The sequence below is a fragment of the Tupaia chinensis genome, unplaced genomic scaffold (assembly GCF_000334495.1).
Source record: "Tupaia chinensis unplaced genomic scaffold, TupChi_1.0 Scaffold000318_1, whole genome shotgun sequence".
Classification (NCBI taxonomy): Eukaryota; Metazoa; Chordata; class Mammalia; order Scandentia; family Tupaiidae; genus Tupaia; species Tupaia belangeri.
In genome coordinates this window covers 847,886-869,562 of record NW_006159811.1, presented here as the reverse complement: position 1 = coordinate 869,562, position 21,677 = coordinate 847,886, and the positions used below count along the sequence as shown (strand labels likewise).

The 21,677-nt window shown below is 38.9% G+C and overlaps 1 protein-coding gene across 26 annotated transcripts in view; it reads right to left on the bottom strand.

Annotated features, from left to right (window-relative positions):
• The window catches only part of SEC31A (SEC31 homolog A, COPII component), a 98,446-nt gene that overhangs the window by 32,799 nt on the left and 43,970 nt on the right, over positions 1-21,677 (bottom strand). For 17 of the 26 annotated variants that reach the window (XM_027773031.1, XM_027773029.1, XM_027773028.1 and 14 more), the window contains 9 exons: positions 20,340-20,567; positions 17,195-17,269; positions 14,480-14,518; positions 13,926-14,003; positions 10,632-10,704; positions 10,051-10,229; positions 6,990-7,116; positions 5,161-5,306; positions 3,077-3,250 (listed from right to left, as the gene is read on the bottom strand). In XM_027773031.1, coding sequence (XP_027628832.1) covers positions 3,077-3,250; positions 5,161-5,306; positions 6,990-7,116; positions 10,051-10,229; positions 10,632-10,704; positions 13,926-14,003; positions 14,480-14,518; positions 17,195-17,269; positions 20,340-20,567 — 1,119 coding nt within the window. Of the gene's footprint in view, positions 1-3,076; positions 3,251-5,160; positions 5,307-6,989; positions 7,117-10,050; positions 10,230-10,631; positions 10,705-13,925; positions 14,004-14,479; positions 14,519-17,194; positions 17,270-19,129; positions 19,205-20,339; positions 20,568-21,677 lie in introns of all 26 variants that reach the window. The other 9 variants (XM_006151411.2, XM_006151423.2, XM_006151424.2 and 6 more) reach the window with 4 other exon arrangements.

Below are 21,677 nucleotides of genomic sequence, written 5' to 3'. Positions count from 1 at the left end.
AATGGTACTTAAAAATAAAAAGTTCGGTGCCAGCAGGTGGCTAAGGGTAGTGGTTAAGGGCATTGGACTCTTACATGGCTGAATGTAGTTCAAGTCCTCAGCCTGGAGGCTTGCTTTCTCACTTTTCCTCTCTCTCTTTCTCTCTCTCTTACTCTGTCCCTCTCTGGCCACATTAAAATAAATTAATTAGTTAAATAAAATTAAAAAAGAAAAAAAGTTCAATCCTAGGTCTAGACAATCTAACCTAATCTAAGTCAGTCTTAACATAAAAGGTTGTATGCTGTATCTCAATTTAATGATGCTTTATTAAGTAAGAAGTCTTAAAAACTATTATGCCAAAGTCACCACACAGAAGATGACTGTTTCTATTCTAACATTCCTTGTAGCAATTTAGAAAAACAGGAACCGGACCGTTTAGCAAAGTGTACACAAAAACAGCCAGAGAGTCCTACCTCCACAGGGCTGGAGCATTTACATATTCCTTTTTTATTTTTTTTTTTAAGAGGTTTTTGCTATAGGGCACGTGAGCTCAGCAGACAGACAGAGACAGAAAAAGAGATAGAAAGTAAGAAATCACCCCCTGGGGGGATGGCCACACTGCAATCCCTTCTCCTCCATTTTCCTCTCGGGATCTTGGGCACACATGCACATGTGCCCAGTGTAAGTTTCAAGCCACTGGGTCCGGGATGCGAACCACACTGACTACATGGGAGTCCAGCGACATAGCCATTACTCTAACTGCTGGTCCCTTCACATTTACATATTCTTTTTAACAGACAAAATATTGAAAATAATTGACAAAAAAATCCATCAAAAACAGAACAGAGTTAATAACAAAAAATATAAAGGCAAGAAAACACCTGCAAGGCTCAAAAGCAAGCTATCAGACACAGAATGCAGTATCCTACTTGTGAAAAAGCTGCCTCAAACCCCACGATCCTGCTCACACTCCATTCTGTGCCCACAGCACAGCCCCCTCTGGCAAAGCCCTCGCCACTCTCTGGTTACCTGCCTAAAGCCATGCTTTCTGAGGGCAAGCTTGTTGAAATGAACTGAACTGAAGTAACTGTCATGAAAAGGTGTGAGTTTCATTAGATGCCATATAAGGACAAATTAGGAAAACAAAGCAGTTCCTTCTGCCTTGAATACTTAAAAAAAAAAAAAAAAAGCCCCACAGACTGTATCAGATTAAAATGGCATATGGAATAAATTTCTTGACTATTAACTAGGGTGGCACAGGTAGAAATTAGAAGATTTTTAACTCTAACAACTCCATGTGATTAAAATGAATACTTATAGCTTCTTTTTCTTTCTTTTTTTTAAAAAATTTTTGCCATTGGACGCATTTTTTCTCACTGGAGAAAAAGAGTGAAGTGATAAATTATCCTCCAGGGGGATGGCCCCAACACAATCCCTTCTCCTCCATTCTCCTCTCAGGATTTTGGGCATGCACATGAGCCTGGACTGATTTTCAAGCTGCTGGGTCCAGGACTCAAACTGTACAGCTGGCCATGTGGAATCCAGTGCCTTAACCTCTATGCCATCTGCTGGACTCAAATTTATAGCCTTTGTCTTTTTTAGAATTAACTCATTCATTCATATTAATTTGACCAGAGAGGGACAGAATGATAGAGTGAGAGTGAAAAAGAGAGAGAGAAAGGAAACCACCAGGTCCAGGACTTGAACTGCAGTTGGCCATGTGGGAGTCCGGCACCCCAACCTACCAAACCACCTGCCAGTCCAAAATTTATAGCTTTTTAACATAAAGGATCCCTAAAAGAATCTTACGTTAAAGAGAAAATAAATTGCACTTAGGTTTAGAAATATGGAGTGAGGCCTGAAGGGGGTACAGCTGTAAAGCACATGCCTTGTGAAGCAATCCCATGTGAAAAGATTCCCACTTCAAATCCAGAAACCTCCCCCAACAACACTGGACATGTGCTTACCCATGATCTGGGGCTGGCTGAAGGCTGGGGGTGGATCCTGCCATTGAGACCCTTTTAGGGGTGCTGCCTATCTCTTTCTTACTCATCAAACAACTAAGTAAATCAACTAAAAAAAAAAAAAAAAGTAGAACTTTCTCCCACACATCCTCCTAAAATACTAGGCCCATCAGTATGAAGGATCTATCACACTAAAGAGCACCGTTTCTCTGACCCAGCTTAGGTGTACCTAAAATGATCCTTGGAGAACTGTCAGTAACAGTTACCTACCTACAGTTAGATGATAGAGATTGAACTGCTCCAAAACATTCCACCTACTAGCATGTGTGTGTCTAATATCAAGTGCTATCTACTAGTCTCACTTTACCCATATACTAAAAAAAGAAGAAGAAAAATGATCAGTTCTAATTACCTGGTTAGTGTTGTCCGGAAGAAAAGCCAAGGCTGCAGCAATACTGCCCTGGGCTGCCAACAAACTGGCATACTGACTCATCTTCTCAGCCAAAAGCACCCCTACGGAATTGGCATCCATGGCCTGGGTGAGTTGTACAGCTTTTCTCAGGATGACAACTTTCTCGATCAAATCCTAAATGAGAAAAATAAGACAGAGTGAACAGAAATAGACAAGGCCATCTGTATGGGAGGAAGCGGGAAAAGGAAGTTACTAAGATTGCCAGAACCTACCAAAAGCACGGTACCTATTTATCCCTTTCAGAAATGTATAGAGTTGTTGTAAGGATGAGGAAGGTCTCTTATTTATGGATATGACGTATCTTTTAAACCTCCTGAAACTGCCAAACACTTGTCTAGTGAGCTGAATAGGCAAATATCCCACAGTGTAAGTGACAGGCAGACGTCTGAAGGCAGAAATCGTGTTCTAGCAGGTACACAAGGAACTACCAGTGAAAATATTGTACCACTTATCCTATAAAAATAGTATTATGAGGGAATTCCCAAAAGTTTGTGGGAAAAAAATAATTAAAATACAAATTTATTTTGATCTCAAAAAAAATAAAAAGAAAGAAAGCCATGCAGTATTTTTTTTTTTTTGAGATGTTTTTGCTATAGGGCGCATGTGCTCGCCAGACATACAGACAGAGACAGAGAGAAAGAAAATGATCAGTTCTAATTACCTGGTTAGTGTTGTCCGGAAGAAAAGCCAAGGCTGCAGCAATACTGCCCTGGGCTGCCAACAAACTGGCATACTGACTCATCTTCTCAGCCAAAAGCACCCCTACGGAATTGGCATCCATGGCCTGGGTGAGTTGTACAGCTTTTCTCAGGATGACAACTTTCTCGATCAAATCCTAAATGAGAAAAATAAGACAGAGTGAACAGAAATAGACAAGGCCATCTGTATGGGAGGAAGCGGGAAAAGGAAGTTACTAAGATTGCCAGAACCTACCAAAAGCACGGTACCTATTTATCCCTTTCAGAAATGTATAGAGTTGTTGTAAGGATGAGGAAGGTCTCTTATTTATGGATATGACGTATCTTTTAAACCTCCTGAAACTGCCAAACACTTGTCTAGTGAGCTGAATAGGCAAATATCCCACAGTGTAAGTGACAGGCAGACGTCTGAAGGCAGAAATCGTGTTCTAGCAGGTACACAAGGAACTACCAGTGAAAATATTGTACCACTTATCCTATAAAAATAGTATTATGAGGGAATTCCCAAAAGTTTGTGGGAAAAAAATAATTAAAATACAAATTTATTTTGATCTCAAAAAAAATAAAAAGAAAGAAAGCCATGCAGTATTTTTTTTTTTTTGAGATGTTTTTGCTATAGGGCGCATGTGCTCGCCAGACATACAGACAGAGACAGAGAGACAGAAAGCGAGAAATCACCCCCCGGGGGGGATGGCCACACCGCAATCCCTTCTCCTCCGTTCTCCTCTAGGGATCTTGGGCATGCACGCACACGCACCCGGCATGAGTTTTAAGCCATCGGGTCCGGGACGTGAACCGTGGTCAACTACATGGGAGTCCAGCGACATAGCCATTACGCTAACTGCTGGTCCGGCAGTTTTTTCATAACATACATTTCTATAAAGTTTTTGAAGTGTAACAGGTGACTCATATACAAAAGCATACAACCTAGAAACATATTTACCTAGTATACATATATTTAAATACAAATTTCTATATACATATATAAATGTTTAATTTGCGAGAAGGCTCGTGCACTCATGAGAGACAGAGACAGAGCAGGGAGAAAGCATCCCTCCAATGAGGTGTGGTCATGGTGCAACCCCTTCTCCAACTCTCCATTCTGTCGGGATTTAGACAACACACGTGCACCTAGCATATTTTTCAATGTGCTGGGAATCAAACTGTGTGCTTGGCTATATGGGATCCAGCGCCTTTACCCACCAGGCCATGAGGCTGACCCCAGGCTTGCTATTTACTCAAAGTTCCTCATGCTGTTCTTCCGCACCAATTCTTTCAGCAGTGAGGAGCTATGCTTCAGGTAGAAAGCATCAGAATATGCTGCCTATCTGCCCTCTTCAAGTACACAAATCCAGAAGTGTGAAACAGTATTCTTCTCTCAGAAGTACTCAGAAGGTAAGACTTGATTCCTATTTAATTTTTAGTTCGAAAGAGTGATCTTTAAACAATGACCTACTAAGAAAATCTCTTTCCAGAGAGAAAAAGAAGTATTGAAACACCGTAAGACTCAGCTGAACAAATGCTTAGAAAAACATCTAAATGTATAGTTGTTCAGTGCCTGAGAACAGTCCCCATATTTTTTACTTGGGCATTGGTGCTACATGGCATTCTGTTTACCTCTTACTTTTATTTCCCCTTGAACATAAAGATTCTTGTTGGTACTGGGCGTGCCTACCCTCCTTCACCTGCACTGCTTCTTTCTTTTGCCCAAGGATTACAGGGACACTGGAGGCAGGGAGGAGCATGAGGAAAAGACATAATCCCGAAGGGCTGTTTCCATACTTCTTGTCAACTGCTTTCCCCAAAAAACTGTAAAATCTCAAGACTGATCTTACAAAACAGCTGCAATCCTATCATCTCAGAGTTTGCTTCTTGAAAGATAACAGTAAACACTTACAACTATCCAGCAAGCACATCTGTAACATGTAAACAGTACTGTGAACATGATGAGCTTCTGGAACAAATCAATTTGTAGAATATAACTTGATCATAAGTAAGGGAAAGGACAACACTAAAAAATAACGACCTTTGTTTCAAAGATACAGACCTGAAGGGACAATGGGTTGCTCCCATCTTGAGCTTTAGTCCAACATGCAACTAGTTTCTCTACATTCCCTGCGCAAATATAGCAGAGGCATGCCTGCGTCTGCAGGATGCTATCTCCTTCACTTTCGAGCCTGGTTCCCAAAAGATCTAGAAATCAAGAGAAACATCAAATAAGATTATGACCAAGGCAATCTGTATATGAGGTCATTAGCAGCTTAATAATACTTTCGGTCATAGATTAAATTTCACAACCAATCACTAGCAAGGAGAAGCAAAATCACTCTAAACGTTCAGAAAAAACTAGTTACAAGAATGGAAGTGGGGGGACCAGCAGTTGGCGTAATGGCTATGTTGCTGGACTCCCACGTAGTCGACCGCGGTTCAAGTCCTAGACCCGGCGGCTTAAACTCACGCCAGGCGCATGTGCGTGCATGCCCAAGATCCCAAGAGGAGAATGGAGGAGAAGGGATTGCAGTGTGGCCATCCCCCCTGAGGGGTGATTTCTCGCTTTCTATCTCTCTGTCTCTCTCTGTCTTTCTGGCGAGCACACATGCCCTCTAGCAAAAACATCTCAAAAAAAAAAAAAAGAAAAAAAGAATGGAAGTGGGTGAGCAGATTACATATGATAAACGATCTCACAAGATTTTATATCCAGCTATAGAACTGATTTCTATTAGTTACCATAGGAAAAACAATAAATAGGAATGATACATAAATAAGAAAAAAACTAATAGTTTTATTTGGAATAGACTTATCAATGGTATCTAGGTCTACTATAATTCTTTATAAAGACAGTCATTGTCTTATAATTTTTTTTTTTGGAGAGGTTTTTTTAACAGGGTGCATTGTGCTCGCCAGAAAGACAGAGACAGACAGACAGAAAGTGAGAAATCACCCCCTAGGGGTGATGGCCACACCGCAATCTCTTTTCCTCCATTCTCCTCTTGGGCATGCACCCACACACACGGCTGGCATGAGTTTTAAGCCAGTGGATCTGGGACTCGAATTGTGGTCGACTACATGGGAGTCCAGTGACATAGCCATTACGCCAAGTGCTGGTCCCATAATATTCAAAGTATTAAACAGTTGTTTGTTCTTATGCTAACAGCCTCAAGCTTCTCATTTTACAAATACTACTTATTCCTTAGTTGAAAGTTTGGTAGTGGCCTATAAATAGGCATTTATACTCAAATGTTATAATTGTTAATTTTATCACAGCTAATTTTATTAGGTAAGAGATGCTTATATGGCATTTTACAGATAAATATGAGGCTTAGAAAGTAACTTTTTCTTTTCTTTTTTTTTTTTTGCTACAGGGCGCATTGCGCTCACCAAAAAGACAGAGAGAGACAGAGAGACAGAAAGCGAGAAATCACACCCGGGGGGATGTTCACACCGCAATCTCTTCTCCTCCATTTTCCTCTCGGGATCTTGAGCACACATGCACAAGTGCCTGGCGTGAGTTTAAGCTACCGGGTTCGGGACTCAAACTGCGGTTAACTACATGGCAGTCCAGCAACATAGCCATTACGCTAACAGCTGGTCCCAGAAAGTAACTTTTTCTAAGTCATACAGCTATAATAAGTGGTAAAGTAAGATTCTAACTCTAGTCTTTCTGAAACCAAAATCACTATAAAGTAATTTTTTAAAATAATGAATAGGTACAGAGAAGTACTGTTACTTAATAATCCTGAAAAAAACATTTGAATGAGAACTTCATCTTATCTCTGATTAGTAGTTAACAGAAATTTCTAATAAAAGCTGTCATTAGTTTTATTTATAATACACAACACCATATACGTTATTATAGTTAAATAGCTTGTTTCTTACCACAAAGGGCTGAAAATTCATCTGGTTTAGCGTAAGTCAAAACTGCAGCTAAAGCCTCTCTCCAATTTTTAAGATCGCAAGACTCGACAATTTCTTTCCAGTTTTTCATCACTACTGCAGTGATGAGCTTGGGAAAGGAAAACCAAAACAATTAAGTCTTTAGTATATTAATAAAAATTAACCCCGGCTAATCAATCATATCTTTCAAAACTACCACTCACAGCATTTCATGCCAAATAAAGCAGGAGCAAAGCACAATATATTCTTGATCCAAATGACATCAAAGATGGTATTATTTTTCCTTAAAGAAAGGAAAGGAAAGGAAAGGAAAGGAAAGGAAAGGAAAGGAAAGGAAATCATACCAACGTATTTTATAAGGTGCTGAGAAGGAATAGCATAGGGTGCTATCAGAGCATTTAACAGGGTGATGTGGTCTCAATGATCAGGAATCACTGCCTGAATGCCTAACTTCGGATGTGATCTGCAGGACAAGCAGGAATTAATGACATCGCGAAGGAGAAAATGGGCCAGCTGGTGGCGTGATGGTTAAGGCAGCTGGATCCCACATGGTCAAGTGCACCTTGAGTCCTAGACCCAGCAGCTTGAAAAACACGGTGTGTGTGTGTGCACACGCGCACCCAAGATCATGAGAGGAGCATCAAGGAGAAGGGATTGCAACGTGGCCATCCCTACTACCTTCTCCCCCAGGTGATGGATTTCTCGCCTCCTCTCTTTTCTGGCAAGTGCAAGTGTCTTATAGCAAAAACTAAAAAAAAAAAAAGCATTTCAGATCATCCCAGACCAAGGAAACATTTGGTGCAAAGTCCTGGGAAGAAAGGGACATGGAGAAGAAGAGGAAATGACAGGAAGCCAGTATATCTAAGAGACAAGAGAAGAGGGTGACAGGAGATAAAGCTGGGGAGACTGACCAGTGCTGGTGGGACTCCACACTGATACACTTTTTACTTATTTATTTTTTATGGTTTTTGCCATAGGGAGCATACACTTGCTGGAGAGAAACAGAGAGAGAAAGAGACAGTGAGAAATCATCCCCCAGGGAGGATGGTCACACTGCAATCCCTTCCCTATTCTCCTCCTTGGAGTTTGGGCACGCACACACATATGCCTGGAGGGATATTGAAGCTGCTGGGTCTGAGACTCAAACTGTGGTTGGCCATGTGGGAATCCAGTGCTTTAACCACCAGGCCACCTGCTGGCCCCCACACAACCTTTATAGAAAGTAATTTCTGTAAAAATTACTTTTTTATAATATAGAAAATAACATCAAGCAGGAGGCTTAAAGATGTCCAGACCTCTGTGCCAGAAGTTCCTCTAATTATAAGGTGTCTATTATTTTATAAACAAGGGTACTTATCTGTATTAGGAAATGTTGAAAACTACCTATTCATCTATAAATACAGAAAATAATAAATCCTGACCATAAAATATTATGGAACAACTAAATGTTTTTGTAAGAATCCATAATGATGTGAGAAAATGCTTATATATATATTTTTTTAAAGAATTATTCATTTAATTTTATTCATTTATTTCTTTTTTAATTTGACCAGAAAGAGATATACACACACACATGGAGGAGCGGGGTGGGGGGAGTGGCAGAGAAAGAGACAGACAGAAAGCAAGTCACCTGGTCCAGGTTTCGAACCGTGATCAGCCATGTGCGAGTGTCCAGAGTCTTAACCACCACGCTACCTGCTGGTCCCCACAAAATGCTTATATTTTAAGCAATAAAATCTATAAACACAGGCACATACACATACATCCATATATGATTGTGCTTCTGCTAAAAAGTTTTATACAGGGCCAGTAGATGGCATGGTGGTTAAAGATGTTGGACTCCCACATGGCTGACCACGGTTTGAGTTTCAGACCTTGCAGCCTGCTTTCTCACTTTCTCTCTCTCTGTCTTTCTCTGGTCAAATTAAAACAAATAACAATAACAATAATAATAATAGTAATAAATAAAGTTAAATAACAAATAAGTTTTATACATACATAGAAAGAAGTATGAAAAGATATATACCAGACTATAAATTTTTACCTTTAATATTTTCTGTTAAACCTTTCTACAATAATAAAAAAATATATTTGGAGAGGGAGCTGGCTCCATGGCTTTGTGGTTAAGGCAGCCAGATTCCACATGGTGAAGCATGCAGTTCAAGTTCTGGCCCTGACACCTTGAAAAACATGTGTGTTGATGTCCCCAACCCTAACAGGATGGAGAAGTGGAGAAGGGACTGCAGCATGACCCGGCCCCACTGGGAGAAGGTGCTTCCTCCTTTCTCTTTCTGTAGTAAGCACATGCAGATTAAAAAAAAATTAAAAAGAAAAGAGTTGCTTGAGGGTATGGGTGCTCATGAAAAAGAGAGAGAGAGAGAGAGAGGAGGAAAGTGAGAAACCACTCCTTTCACAATCCTTTCTCTTGCATTCCTCATTTTTGGATTTGGGGCATGCATGCACTGCATAAGAACCTGGCATGTTTTTGATGCCACTGGGTCTGGGACTCAAACCACATAGTAGGGCTATGTGACAGGATCCAGCCACCTCAACCACACCACCAGCTGACACAAAATTCTTAATTTTTAATACTATATATGAAAACAAAACTGGGATAATCACACCAAACTGCCAGCAGTTATTTCCAAGTTGAACAATTACAAATGAGTAGGGACTAGCAGTTAGTGTAATGGCTATATCGCTGGACTCCCAAGTAGTAGTCAACTTCAGTTTGAGTCTCGGACCTGGCAGCTTAAACTCACGCCAGGTGCATGTGCGTGTGTGCCCAAGATCCTGAGAGGAGAATGGAGGGGAAGGGACTGTGGCATGGCCATCCCCTCTGTGGAGTGATTTCTCACTTTCTGTCTGTCTGTCTGCCTTTCTGGCGAGCGCACGTGCCCTATAACAAAAGCCTCTCAAAAAAAAAAAAAAAAATTACAAATGAGTTATTTTTATTGTTTCCTGCATTCCAATTATTTATAATAAGAGGTACTTGTTTTGTAATCAGAAAGATAAGCATACTGTTATTTTAAAAATAACATACCCTGGTAATTTTGCTTTGGGATTTTGCAAAATATTTTTTCTGAGTTCGAGCCAAGAGTTCTTGTCCACCTGCTATGGCCAGTATGATGGCATCAGCCATGCGATTATCATGTAAACAAAGGTCAACGGCACTCTCAAAATTACCCGTCAGCAAAGCCTGAGTAATTAAACCATCAATATCTGCAACGAGGAAATAAAACACCCAACTCAGAGTTTTCTGGAACATCAACAAAACTACACATAGCAATTATTACACATACAAATAGAAAACTCAATGCTAATTTCTGATTGCTGGGAAGTAATTTTTAACACAGGCTATTAGAATTTATGGATACGATCTCTGGAGATACACTGAGATACATGTTAAAAAGTACTTTTCAGACTGTTTAAACTAGGTTAGTAAAGGTCACTTAGTTATCTTAGCTGCCGGAACATACCACTCTTCCCAAGGTTTTGATTATATATACTAAATGATAACTGAGTTTCTAACCCCCCACCACCCGTGGCAGCACATTCTAACTTAGGAAGTATTTTAAATGGTTAAAAAAGAAAAATCAGAAATCAAAACCAACAGGTACTTACCCCCACTAATGGAGATATTAAATGTTCCTCCAGGTAAGGGTAGAAATTCGGATGTTTTTTCCTCTTTAATATGCTGAAGAGACAGAAAAGGTAGCAATTTAGCCAGAATGAAAATGAAACAATTTACTGGCAAAATAAAATTTACATATGATCATTCACTAGTGACTATACAACAAGCTAGGTTACTCCAGAGGATTCTTAGATCCAGATTTACACGAAGATCTGGGACTTCCTTATATATTAACTCCCACTATGCAATCATGAATAAAATCCAAGGTCATCAGGAATGGTGAACAAAGTGAAGTATGCATATTTATTACTAGTACCTCAGAAGTTATTACTGAAGATGAACAATCTTTTTCTTCTTAGATACTTCAATGAGGAGAGGCTTGAAATATGCAAAATACACGTGTTTTAAATACACTGTATTTATATTTTAAAATAACTCAACTTCTATACAAGTTATAACTCCTGTCCACTAGGTTTGGTTATAATAATAATTTTTTATTTTAAAAATCATGAAAAAATTCACTTGGTGTCCTTAGCTTAAAAGAAATATATACAGATTATATATTAATTTACTCCAAGTAATCATATATTTCACGTTTTCTTTTAACGTTTTTTATCTTAACTGTATTTATTATTTTTTTTCCAGTTTAATCAGAGAGAGAGAGAGAGAGAGAGAGAGAGAGAGAAAGCACGCCACCAGGTCCAGGATTTGAGTCACAGTTAGCTATTACACTAACTGGTGTGGGAGTCCAGAACCTTTAGCCACCACGCCACCTGCTGGCTCCTGTATTTCACGTTTTCTGAAATTAGTCATACTGGAGCTGGCAGGTGGTGTGGTGGTTAAGGGTGCTGGACTCCCACAAGGCTATCGATAGTTCGTGTCCTGGACCTGGTGGCTTATTTTCTCACTTTGTCTCTCTCTCACTCACTCTGTCCCCTCTCTGGTCAACTTGAAATAGATGAATAAATTTTTTAAAAAATTAAGTAATCCTTTAAAAAAATTAGTCATGCCTGGAACAGGAGATCAGTTTGGCAAAAATATATAGAATTCTGTTATATATAATAGCTAATTCTATATATTATAGTTAATTCTGAGATTAGCTACAAGGTTGATTAAAAATAAATTCAGGGGTGCCATGGCATTGTGGTTAAAGTACTAGATTTCCACATGGCTCATCACAATTTTGAGTCCTGGATCTGGCAGTGTGAAAATCACACCAGGCATGGGACCAGCAGTTAGCGTAATGGCTATGTTGCTGAACTCCCATGTAGTCGATCGTGATTAAGGCCCGGATCTGGTGAGTTAAACTCACGCTGGGTGCGTGCATGCCCAAGATCCGGAGAGGAGAATGGAGGAGAAGGGATTGTGGTGTGGCCATCCCCCCTGGAGGGTGATTTCTCTCTTCCTGTCTCTGTCTCTTTCTATCTTTCTGGCGCGCCCGTGCCACAAAGCAAAAAAAAAAAAAAAAAATATCACACCAGGCCCATGTGTATGCGTGCATGCCTAAAATCCTAAGAGAAAATGGCAGAGAAGGGATGGCAATGTAGCTGTCCTCCTGGAGGAGGGGGTGATTTCTCACTTTCTCTCTTTCTTTCTCTGCCTCTCTCTAGTGAGCACATGTGCCCTATGACAAAAATCTTAACAATAAATAAATAAATAAATAAAATTCTTTCTTTTGAGGAAAAGAAATATAATAAAGGCACTCTTCTATCAAATAACCTTATTTATTTAAAGAACTAGTTTTTATTTATTAATTCCATTTGTTATTATTTTTAAATTTGATCAGAGAGAGACAGAGAGAGAGAAAGAGATTGGAACTGTGGTCCCCCATATGGGAATCCAGTGCCTTTAACCACCATGCCACCTGCCAGCTGCAGCAAATAACTTTAAATGCTTCTTATTTTATGCCAAAACATTTTAAAGATAACAAAACAAAAAGATTAGAAAAAATTTTAAAGAAAAACACAACCCTCTCACATGAAATAAATATCTTTTGTGCTGGTATTACCTATAGATCTGAATGGAAGCATTTAACACTCAAAATAAGGGGCAAATTTTGGATCTGGGAAATTTTGGTGCAGGGTATAGCACTGCATCATCTATTTGTTAATACATAGTTAATAAAAATACATTTCATTATGTATCCAATTCTGTCTAGATAGTCCCAAAATTAGTTCAAACTTTAAGTAGATTTTATCCATATCTTTTATTCCCTTCATAAATAAATGCTAGGAGATCGGCTTGTAAGGAAACTTTTTTTTTTTTTTTTTTTTTTACTAATCATCTTATAATAGTCTATATTTGTGGATAAATTATTTTTAATACTTAGTAAAAAATTATATAAAACATTCCACTGTCAGATTACACCCAGATCACAAAGAACAATAAAAAAGTTGAAGATGAGAAACAAGAACTTTTTATTCATTTTCCAAGATGAAATAAAATTAGAAAGCAAGAAAAGTAAATTATAGAGTTATATATAAGTGGTTAAAAAAAGACACAGAAAATTAAAAAGAAAAAAATTAATGATACAAATTTGTGTTCAAAGACTCTTTTAATTAGTTACAAAAATGATCAACTACAACTCAGGTCACATTTATAGTGTATCATAGCTATCAGCTTAGTTTAGTGAAATATTCTTTTACTGGACTCCAAGTTCAGGACTACTGCACAGGGCTATGCCACTGACTATGGTCCCTAACTAAATATTAATGTGATAAGAAAAAACATTAACTTTACATGTAATGCAATGTGGACTGCTAAATAAAATTTCTTTTCAGTATAACATCCTGACAGCCATCTGACCAAATTAAGTTCATTTCACATGTTAATTTTATTTTCGTTTTTGCCATGGGGCATGTGCACTTGCAGGAAAGTGAGAAGTCACGCCCCCGGGGAATGGCCATGTTGAAATCCTTCAGTTCTCCTCCAAGAGTTTTGGGCATGCGCACACATGTGTCTGGCATGATTTTCAAGCTGCCAGGTCCAGGACTCAAATGGCAATCAGCCATGTGGGAGTCCAGAGTCTTAACCACCACACCACCTCCTGGCCCTTCAACTGTTATTTTAAACCTCATATTTCAGAAGCTAAGTCAGAGAACTAAAGAGTTCAGAGGTAACACTTTCGTCAGTCTTGGTAAATAGATTCTGATCCTTAATATCTCTAAGAAAATGTTATACTCAAACTATTTTGCAACAAGCAGTCAACATTTTTTCCATATTTCAATGTGACATATACAAATATCACAGATTCGTCCAATATAATATGAAAGAAAAAGAAGTACCTCTCCCAAGAGCTGCTCTTCAGCAGCAGGGCTCTCTTCCCCATCACTCTGTGCTACGTGGTCAGAGTCTTTAAGAGCCTTTGGTACACAAAACAATCACAGAGGAAGTGGAAGAAAGTGGCATTAAAAGGCTATTAGTAAAAAGAGAAGACAAAAGCCCCAACCAACAACATTTAGAGCTAGTTTAATCATAAGAAGTAACATTGAGTAAATTTATTTAGAAACACCATTAGAGGAAAAGCAAAGAGTAATCAGAGCTAACACCTCCCCATTCTTCCTTACCAAAAGTCCCCCAGCAAAAATGCTCTATCAAGTATCTGAGTGTCCTAAGATTCTATTTCTCCCTCTTATAAAATTTAAATATGTCAAGAAAAAGGAATGCTCTACCAGCTAAACTGAATGCTCTTTCAAGATGACTAACTTTAAAATATCTAGATCAGCATTTATTTTTACATTGCGAAGCATAAAACAAAACAAATTTTATAATTTACATTTCCTTCTTTGTGATGACCTAACCAAAATTTAGAGATAGCTATTTTTAAAGGCCTTCTTACCATATCAGCTCCATCCACTTTGTTCAAGGCCAAAGCAATCTGAAATAAAAGTAACAGCTTACCTACTAAATGGAACTCTATTTCAGGACACACAGTAAATGCATTTCTTTTACTCCATTCTCATTGGCAGAAAGTCACAAAAGTTCACATCAAGGACAGTATGCTTAGGAGAGGAACAGAATCTGTGCAGAACTGGGCTCTCAGTGATTCCAGTTTCATTCACGCTGGACTTCTAGTGCTCAGATGCCATCCTACTTCACTGTTCAATCACAAAACTAACCTTAAAATGAGTATGTTTTCTTCCACTTTGCTTTAAATAAAATTGTTTTTGTCAGATACTCACTGTGGAAAGAACTGCTATTAAAAGTATCTTACAATCGAATTCTATTTACTAATTTTTTTGCTATCAAGAATACAGTAACACTTTCATATAGGTCTCCAGGAAACATAAAAAGGTTATAGCATCAGTAAGTTTACACTAAAAATAAAGTTGAACATTACAACTCTCAGAGAGTGAACAGTGACACACAACTATTAAGCAGTGTGGCAGTGATGTGATCCCATGTCTGTCTGACATTAAAGGAGACTAATCTTCCATGTGTGCCTATAAAGTGTGGGATACAACCTATACTATGTACACAATAACCCTGCAATGCAATACAAAGTGTTTATCATTTCCAAAGAATGACAAAGGGTTAAACAGCCAGAAAACTTAAAAATATTGTCTCGAGGTTTCCAAAATCATGATGTTTGTACTGTTATTAATGTGGACATCAACATCAACATTATGGAATAATAATTAGGTCCTTCTTTGAGCAGAACATTACAAAAATGCAGTATGATTTCCCTTTTTTAAAAAAAGAATCAATCTTATTTATCATTATTATTTTTTAAATCTGCTACAGTTTTGTGTGCTCACCAGACAGAGAGACATTCACAGAGAGAGAGAGAAAGTGAGAAAGCAAGCTGCCAGATTTGGAACTCGAATTGTGGTTAGCCATGTGGGAGTCCAGTGACCAACCACAGCACCATTTGCTGGCTGCATTTTTTTTCTGATTGATTAATTTATTCATTTATTTATGATCACTATTTCTCAATTTGACCAGAACTCGAACAGACAGACACACACACACACACACACAGAGAGAGAGAGAGAGAGAAAGCAAGCCACCCAGTCCAGGACTTGAACTGCACTTGGCCATCAGGGAGTCCAGTGCCTTTAACCACCATGTCACCTGTTGGTCCACTGGCTGTATTTTTAAAATAAAATATTTTGGGGAAGCAGGTGGCACAGTGGTTAAGGCACTGGATCCCACAGGGCCAACTCTGCAGTTCAAGTCCCAAATTCGTAGCTTGAAAAACACGCTGGGAGCATGGGTGTGTGTTCAAAATCCTGAGGAAAGTGAAGGGACTGTGGCGTGGCCATCCCTCTTGGGGAGAGATTTCTTATTTTTCCTTTTTCTTTCACTCCTTCTCTGTCTTTCTCAGGCAAGTACATGCACCCTATGGCAAAAATCTAAAAAAAAAAAAGGAAAATTTAGTGAAAGTTAAACTACTAAACAATTCACTTGCACTTTCTGTTTATTCAGGTTCAGAATATAAGAGACCTTCAGAAAGTTCATGGAAAACATGTATTATGAAAAATTTGTGCATAAATTTCAATATTTTGTGTGCTCGCCAGAAAGAGAGAGACAGAGAAGCAGAAAGTGAGAAATCATCCCCCGGGGATATGGCCACACTACAATCCCTTCTCCTCCATTCTCCTCTCAGTATCTTGGGCAAGCACGCACCTGCGCCCAGCGTGAGTTTAAGCCACTGGGTCCGGGACTTGAACTGCAGTCAACTACATGAGAGTCCAACGATGTAGCCATCACGCTATCTGCTGGCCCCACCCACCAACTTCTGAAGTCCCTTCATACTTACTAATTACTCGTTAGATAGACCAACTTAATATACAGTTCAGGAATTGTGTGCTAAAAGCACAAACACGGCTAATATAGGAAACTGCAATAGCCTGAAATAGTACCTTATTTTTTTATTACTTAAATTGTAGTGAGCCTAGGGAAACCTCTAATAGTTCACCTCTCTCTCTTTTCCCACACAGTCCCCCCTGTTATTATACCCTATGAAAATCCCAGTGTTGGGAACAGTTAGCGTAATGGCTATGTTGCTGAACTCCCATGTAGACGACCACGGTTTGAGTCCCAGACCCAGTGGCTTAAACTCACGCCAGGCATGTATGAGTGTGTGCCCAAGACCCCAAGAGAATAGAGGAGAAGGGATTGCGGCATGGCCATGCCCTCTGGGGAGTGATTTCTCGCTTTCTATCTCTCTGTCTCTCTCTGGTGAGCGCATGTGCCCTATAGCAAACACCTCTCAAAAAAAAAAATAAATAAAAAAAAAAAGAAGTTGGTAGAAAATACACATGATGGGGACCAGCAGGTGGCATGGTGGTTAAAGTGCTGGACATTCCCACAGGGCTTACCACATTCAAGTCCTAGACCCAGTGGCTTGCTTCTCACTTTATCTCTCTCTCTGTAAGTAAAATGTAAACTTTTACATTTAACAATATGTATTCAAAACTTTAACAACTAAACACAAATTCTTAAACGTCTACTGATCAAATTGAGACAATCCCTGTAAAATTGTATAAAAAGAGTACAATATATTAACAATTTTTGTAAGCACAGTCATTAAACTTTTCCCAAAATTTACCTTCTTTCCTAGATCTTCTTTTCTGTATCCTAGAAGTTCAAGGTATCTTCCACGAGAATCATCTTCAAAGTTTACCTTTAAAAAGATACATTCTTCAAACAAAAAGCCATTGAATACTTTTAAAAAGGCTTATATTCTTATAAGAAATGATCAAATACTAAGTATAATTATTAAAAATCTCTACTGTATCATCCTGAAGATTCACATTTACAAAGAACCCCCCCTAAAAAACCCCAAAGAACCTAAAGACATTTTTTTTAATTACTGTTCTAAAAATAAATATATTTATAATTATTTATCCTGGTTTAATAAAGCTTCATTTTGAACTAAAATTTTGTAAATGCAACTAAATTATGTTCAACGTTTATATAAATGCAAAATTTGCACTATGTGGACAACTCTATGTCCTAAAATTCTTTCCCCAAATTAATACTTAACTACAAAATAGAAAAATTCTATAACTTTACCTTGCTGTAGTTGAGATATCTTTTCCTTGGAAACATCAGCACTCAAGAAATAGACATTCTGGTAGAAGCAAAATAACCCGTCTGGAAATTTCTTTACTATTGGGTTGTCAAAAACTCGACTCAGGGACCAGCAGTTAGCATGATGGCTATGTCGCTGGACTCCCACGTAGTCGACCGTGGTTCGTAAAAAAAAAAAAGGAAAATTTAGTGAAAGTTAAACTACTAAACAATTCACTTGCACTTTCTGTTTATTCAGGTTCAGAATATAAGAGACCTTCAGAAAGTTCATGGAAAACATGTATTATGAAAAATTTGTGCATAAATTTCAATATTTTGTGTGCTCGCCAGAAAGAGAGAGACAGAGAAGCAGAAAGTGAGAAATCATCCCCCGGGGATATGGCCACACTACAATCCCTTCTCCTCCATTCTCCTCTCAGTATCTTGGGCAAGCACGCACCTGCGCCCAGCGTGAGTTTAAGCCACTGGGTCCGGGACTTGAACTGCAGTCAACTACATGAGAGTCCAACGATGTAGCCATCACGCTATCTGCTGGCCCCACCCACCAACTTCTGAAGTCCCTTCATACTTACTAATTACTCGTTAGATAGACCAACTTAATATACAGTTCAGGAATTGTGTGCTAAAAGCACAAACACGGCTAATATAGGAAACTGCAATAGCCTGAAATAGTACCTTATTTTTTTATTACTTAAATTGTAGTGAGCCTAGGGAAACCTCTAATAGTTCACCTCTCTCTCTTTTCCCACACAGTCCCCCCTGTTATTATACCCTATGAAAATCCCAGTGTTGGGAACAGTTAGCGTAATGGCTATGTTGCTGAACTCCCATGTAGACGACCACGGTTTGAGTCCCAGACCCAGTGGCTTAAACTCACGCCAGGCATGTATGAGTGTGTGCCCAAGACCCCAAGAGAATAGAGGAGAAGGGATTGCGGCATGGCCATGCCCTCTGGGGAGTGATTTCTCGCTTTCTATCTCTCTGTCTCTCTCTGGTGAGCGCATGTGCCCTATAGCAAACACCTCTCAAAAAAAAAAATAAATAAAAAAAAAAAGAAGTTGGTAGAAAATACACATGATGGGGACCAGCAGGTGGCATGGTGGTTAAAGTGCTGGACATTCCCACAGGGCTTACCACATTCAAAAAAAAAAAAAAAAAAAGAAAGAAAATCCCGGTGTTACTTCCAGTGTTCAAGGCTCACTGTGTTATATCTTCTAATGCTCAATTATTTCCAAAAAGCTTAGGTTAAAGGGCTTTCCGCAGTTTCTAAACCTAAGTAAAATGTAAACTTTTACATTTAACAATATGTATTCAAAACTTTAACAACTAAACACAAATTCTTAAACGTCTACTGATCAAATTGAGACAATCCCTGTAAAATTGTATAAAAAGAGTACAATATATTAACAATTTTTGTAAGCACAGTCATTAAACTTTTCCCAAAATTTACCTTCTTTCCTAGATCTTCTTTTCTGTATCCTAGCAGTTCAAGGTATCTTCCACGAGAATCATCTTCAAAGTTTACCTTTAAAAAGATACATTCTTCAAACAAAAAGCCATTGAATACTTTTAAAAAGGCTTATATTCTTATAAGAAATGATCAAATACTAAGTATAATTATTAAAAATCTCTACTGTATCATCCTGAAGATTCACATTTACAAAGAACCCCCCCTAAAAAACCCCAAAGAACCTAAAGACATTTTTTTTAATTACTGTTCTAAAAATAAATATATTTATAATTATTTATCCTGGTTTAATAAAGCTTCATTTTGAACTAAAATTTTGTAAATGCAACTAAATTATGTTCAACGTTTATATAAATGCAAAATTTGCACTATGTGGACAACTCTATGTCCTAAAATTCTTTCCCCAAATTAATACTTAACTACAAAATAGAAAAATTCTATAACTTTACCTTGCTGTAGTTGAGATATCTTTTCCTTGGAAACATCAGCACTCAAGAAATAGACATTCTGGTAGAAGCAAAATAACCCGTCTGGAAATTTCTTTACTATTGGGTTGTCAAAAACTCGACTCAGGGACCAGCAGTTAGCATGATGGCTATGTCGCTGGACTCCCACGTAGTCGACCGTGGTTCGTGTCCCGGACCCCGTGGCTTAAAACTCATGCCAGGCGCGAGTGCGTGCGTGCCCAAGATCCCGAGAGGAGAACGGAGGAGAAGGGAATGTGGTGTGGCCATCCCCCCTTGGGGGGTGACTTCTTGCTTTCTGTATCTCTGTCTCTGTCTATCTGGCAAGCGCTCGCGCCCTATAGCAAAAACCTCTTAAAAAAAAAAAAAAAAGAAAAAACTCAACTCAGTGAAAGGATCTTTTTCCTCTAACTTTTCTTAAAGGAAGGATGAGAAATGCCTCCACCTTCTCTCCCCTATTCTTTTCTCTCTTCTTCCCTTTCCCCTAAGTGGATCTATGATGGATAATAAATAGTCTATGTTTTTGTTATAACAAGTTCTACATCCTAATTTAAAAATAACTCTTGAGTAAGTTAGGTCATACCCTCTTTAAAAGATTTTGTTAATTGCATCATAAACTCCTGAAATCACTTTTCTAACTTCTTTGATAGAAAAACAGACATTGAACATAATGGGAACAGTGAAATTTGCAGATAATGAAATAAAATGGTGTTAAATACCAACTGTACCTTCAAAAAGGACCACACATTTTTCTCAAACTCGGTCTGTGAAGTGTCAATTTTTTTCTGGCAGTAGCTGATAAATCCGTGTGACTGCACAACCTGCTGAAGCTGATCGGACCGGAGGAGGAACTCCTTCTCTGTTACAACCTGACTGATGAAGACCTGCTGCTGCTGGTCAGCTCCCTGCTGAGACTGTGCTTTGACATTCTCAAAGGTAACCAGTTTGCCACCAAACTATGAAAGGACAAACAAACACAATCAATTTCAACTACAAGGATGAGGACAAAAACACGCTTACCGTACACCTCTTAAGAGAAGGAGTGGTGGCCAGGACATAAGCCACCTTCCAATGCTACTCCTGTGCCCCATGTGTGTGACAATTTCTCAGCCACTTTTTTTCATTACTTTCTACACCCTGTATACTATTAGTTTCCCAAAGCCCTGGCAAATGTCATCTCTTCCAATCGGATGTCCTTAGCACTTTACATGAGAGGACTTTTTAAAATTTGTGAAAAAAGGGACTTACACTATGAATTTATTTTGGTGCCAAAAAAATTGTTTTAAAGGTTTATCTCCTCCATAAGCATGAGAAACAGAACTCCCAACAGGATCGTGATGCTCAATCCACCCCCAGTCTTGGCCAACTTCAGATCATGGGCAGATTCAGGGAAGTCTCTGGATGCAAACCCAGGTCCTTCCCATGTGGGTGAGCCTCGTTGAAGGTTGCGTTTTTCTTATGTGCCACTGTCTAGCCCTGTTGCCCTAAAATTAGAAATCTGTGTACAGTTTTTTTTTGTTGTTCACTATAGGGCACATGCGCTCGCCAGAAAGATAGAAAGAAATAGAAAGACAGAAAGGGAGAAATCACCCCCGGGGGAGATGGCCACACCACAATCCCTTCTCCTCCATTCTCCTCTCGGGATCTTGGGTTAAACTCATGCACACACGCCTAGCATGAGTTTAAGCCACCGGGTCCGGGACTCCAATTGCAGTTGACTACATGGGAGTCCAGTGACATAGCCATTATGCCAACTGCTGGTTCTAGTGTATGCACGCACCTTATAGCAAAAACCTCTCCAGAGAAAAAGAATATATGGCATATATATACAATAGATTATTATGCAGTCTTTAAAAAGGAGGAAATCTTGTCATCCACAACATGGGGGAACCCCGAATTCAGTTACTGTAAGTGAAATTAGCCATCACAAAAAGACAAAGACTGCATGATTCCACTTACACGAGTTAAAGTAGTCAAAACTCATAGAAACAGAAATTGCCCATGTGCCTCTCTCCTCCAATCCCTGGTAACCACAGGGTTTGGAAGGGAGGGGAAGACAGGCAAAT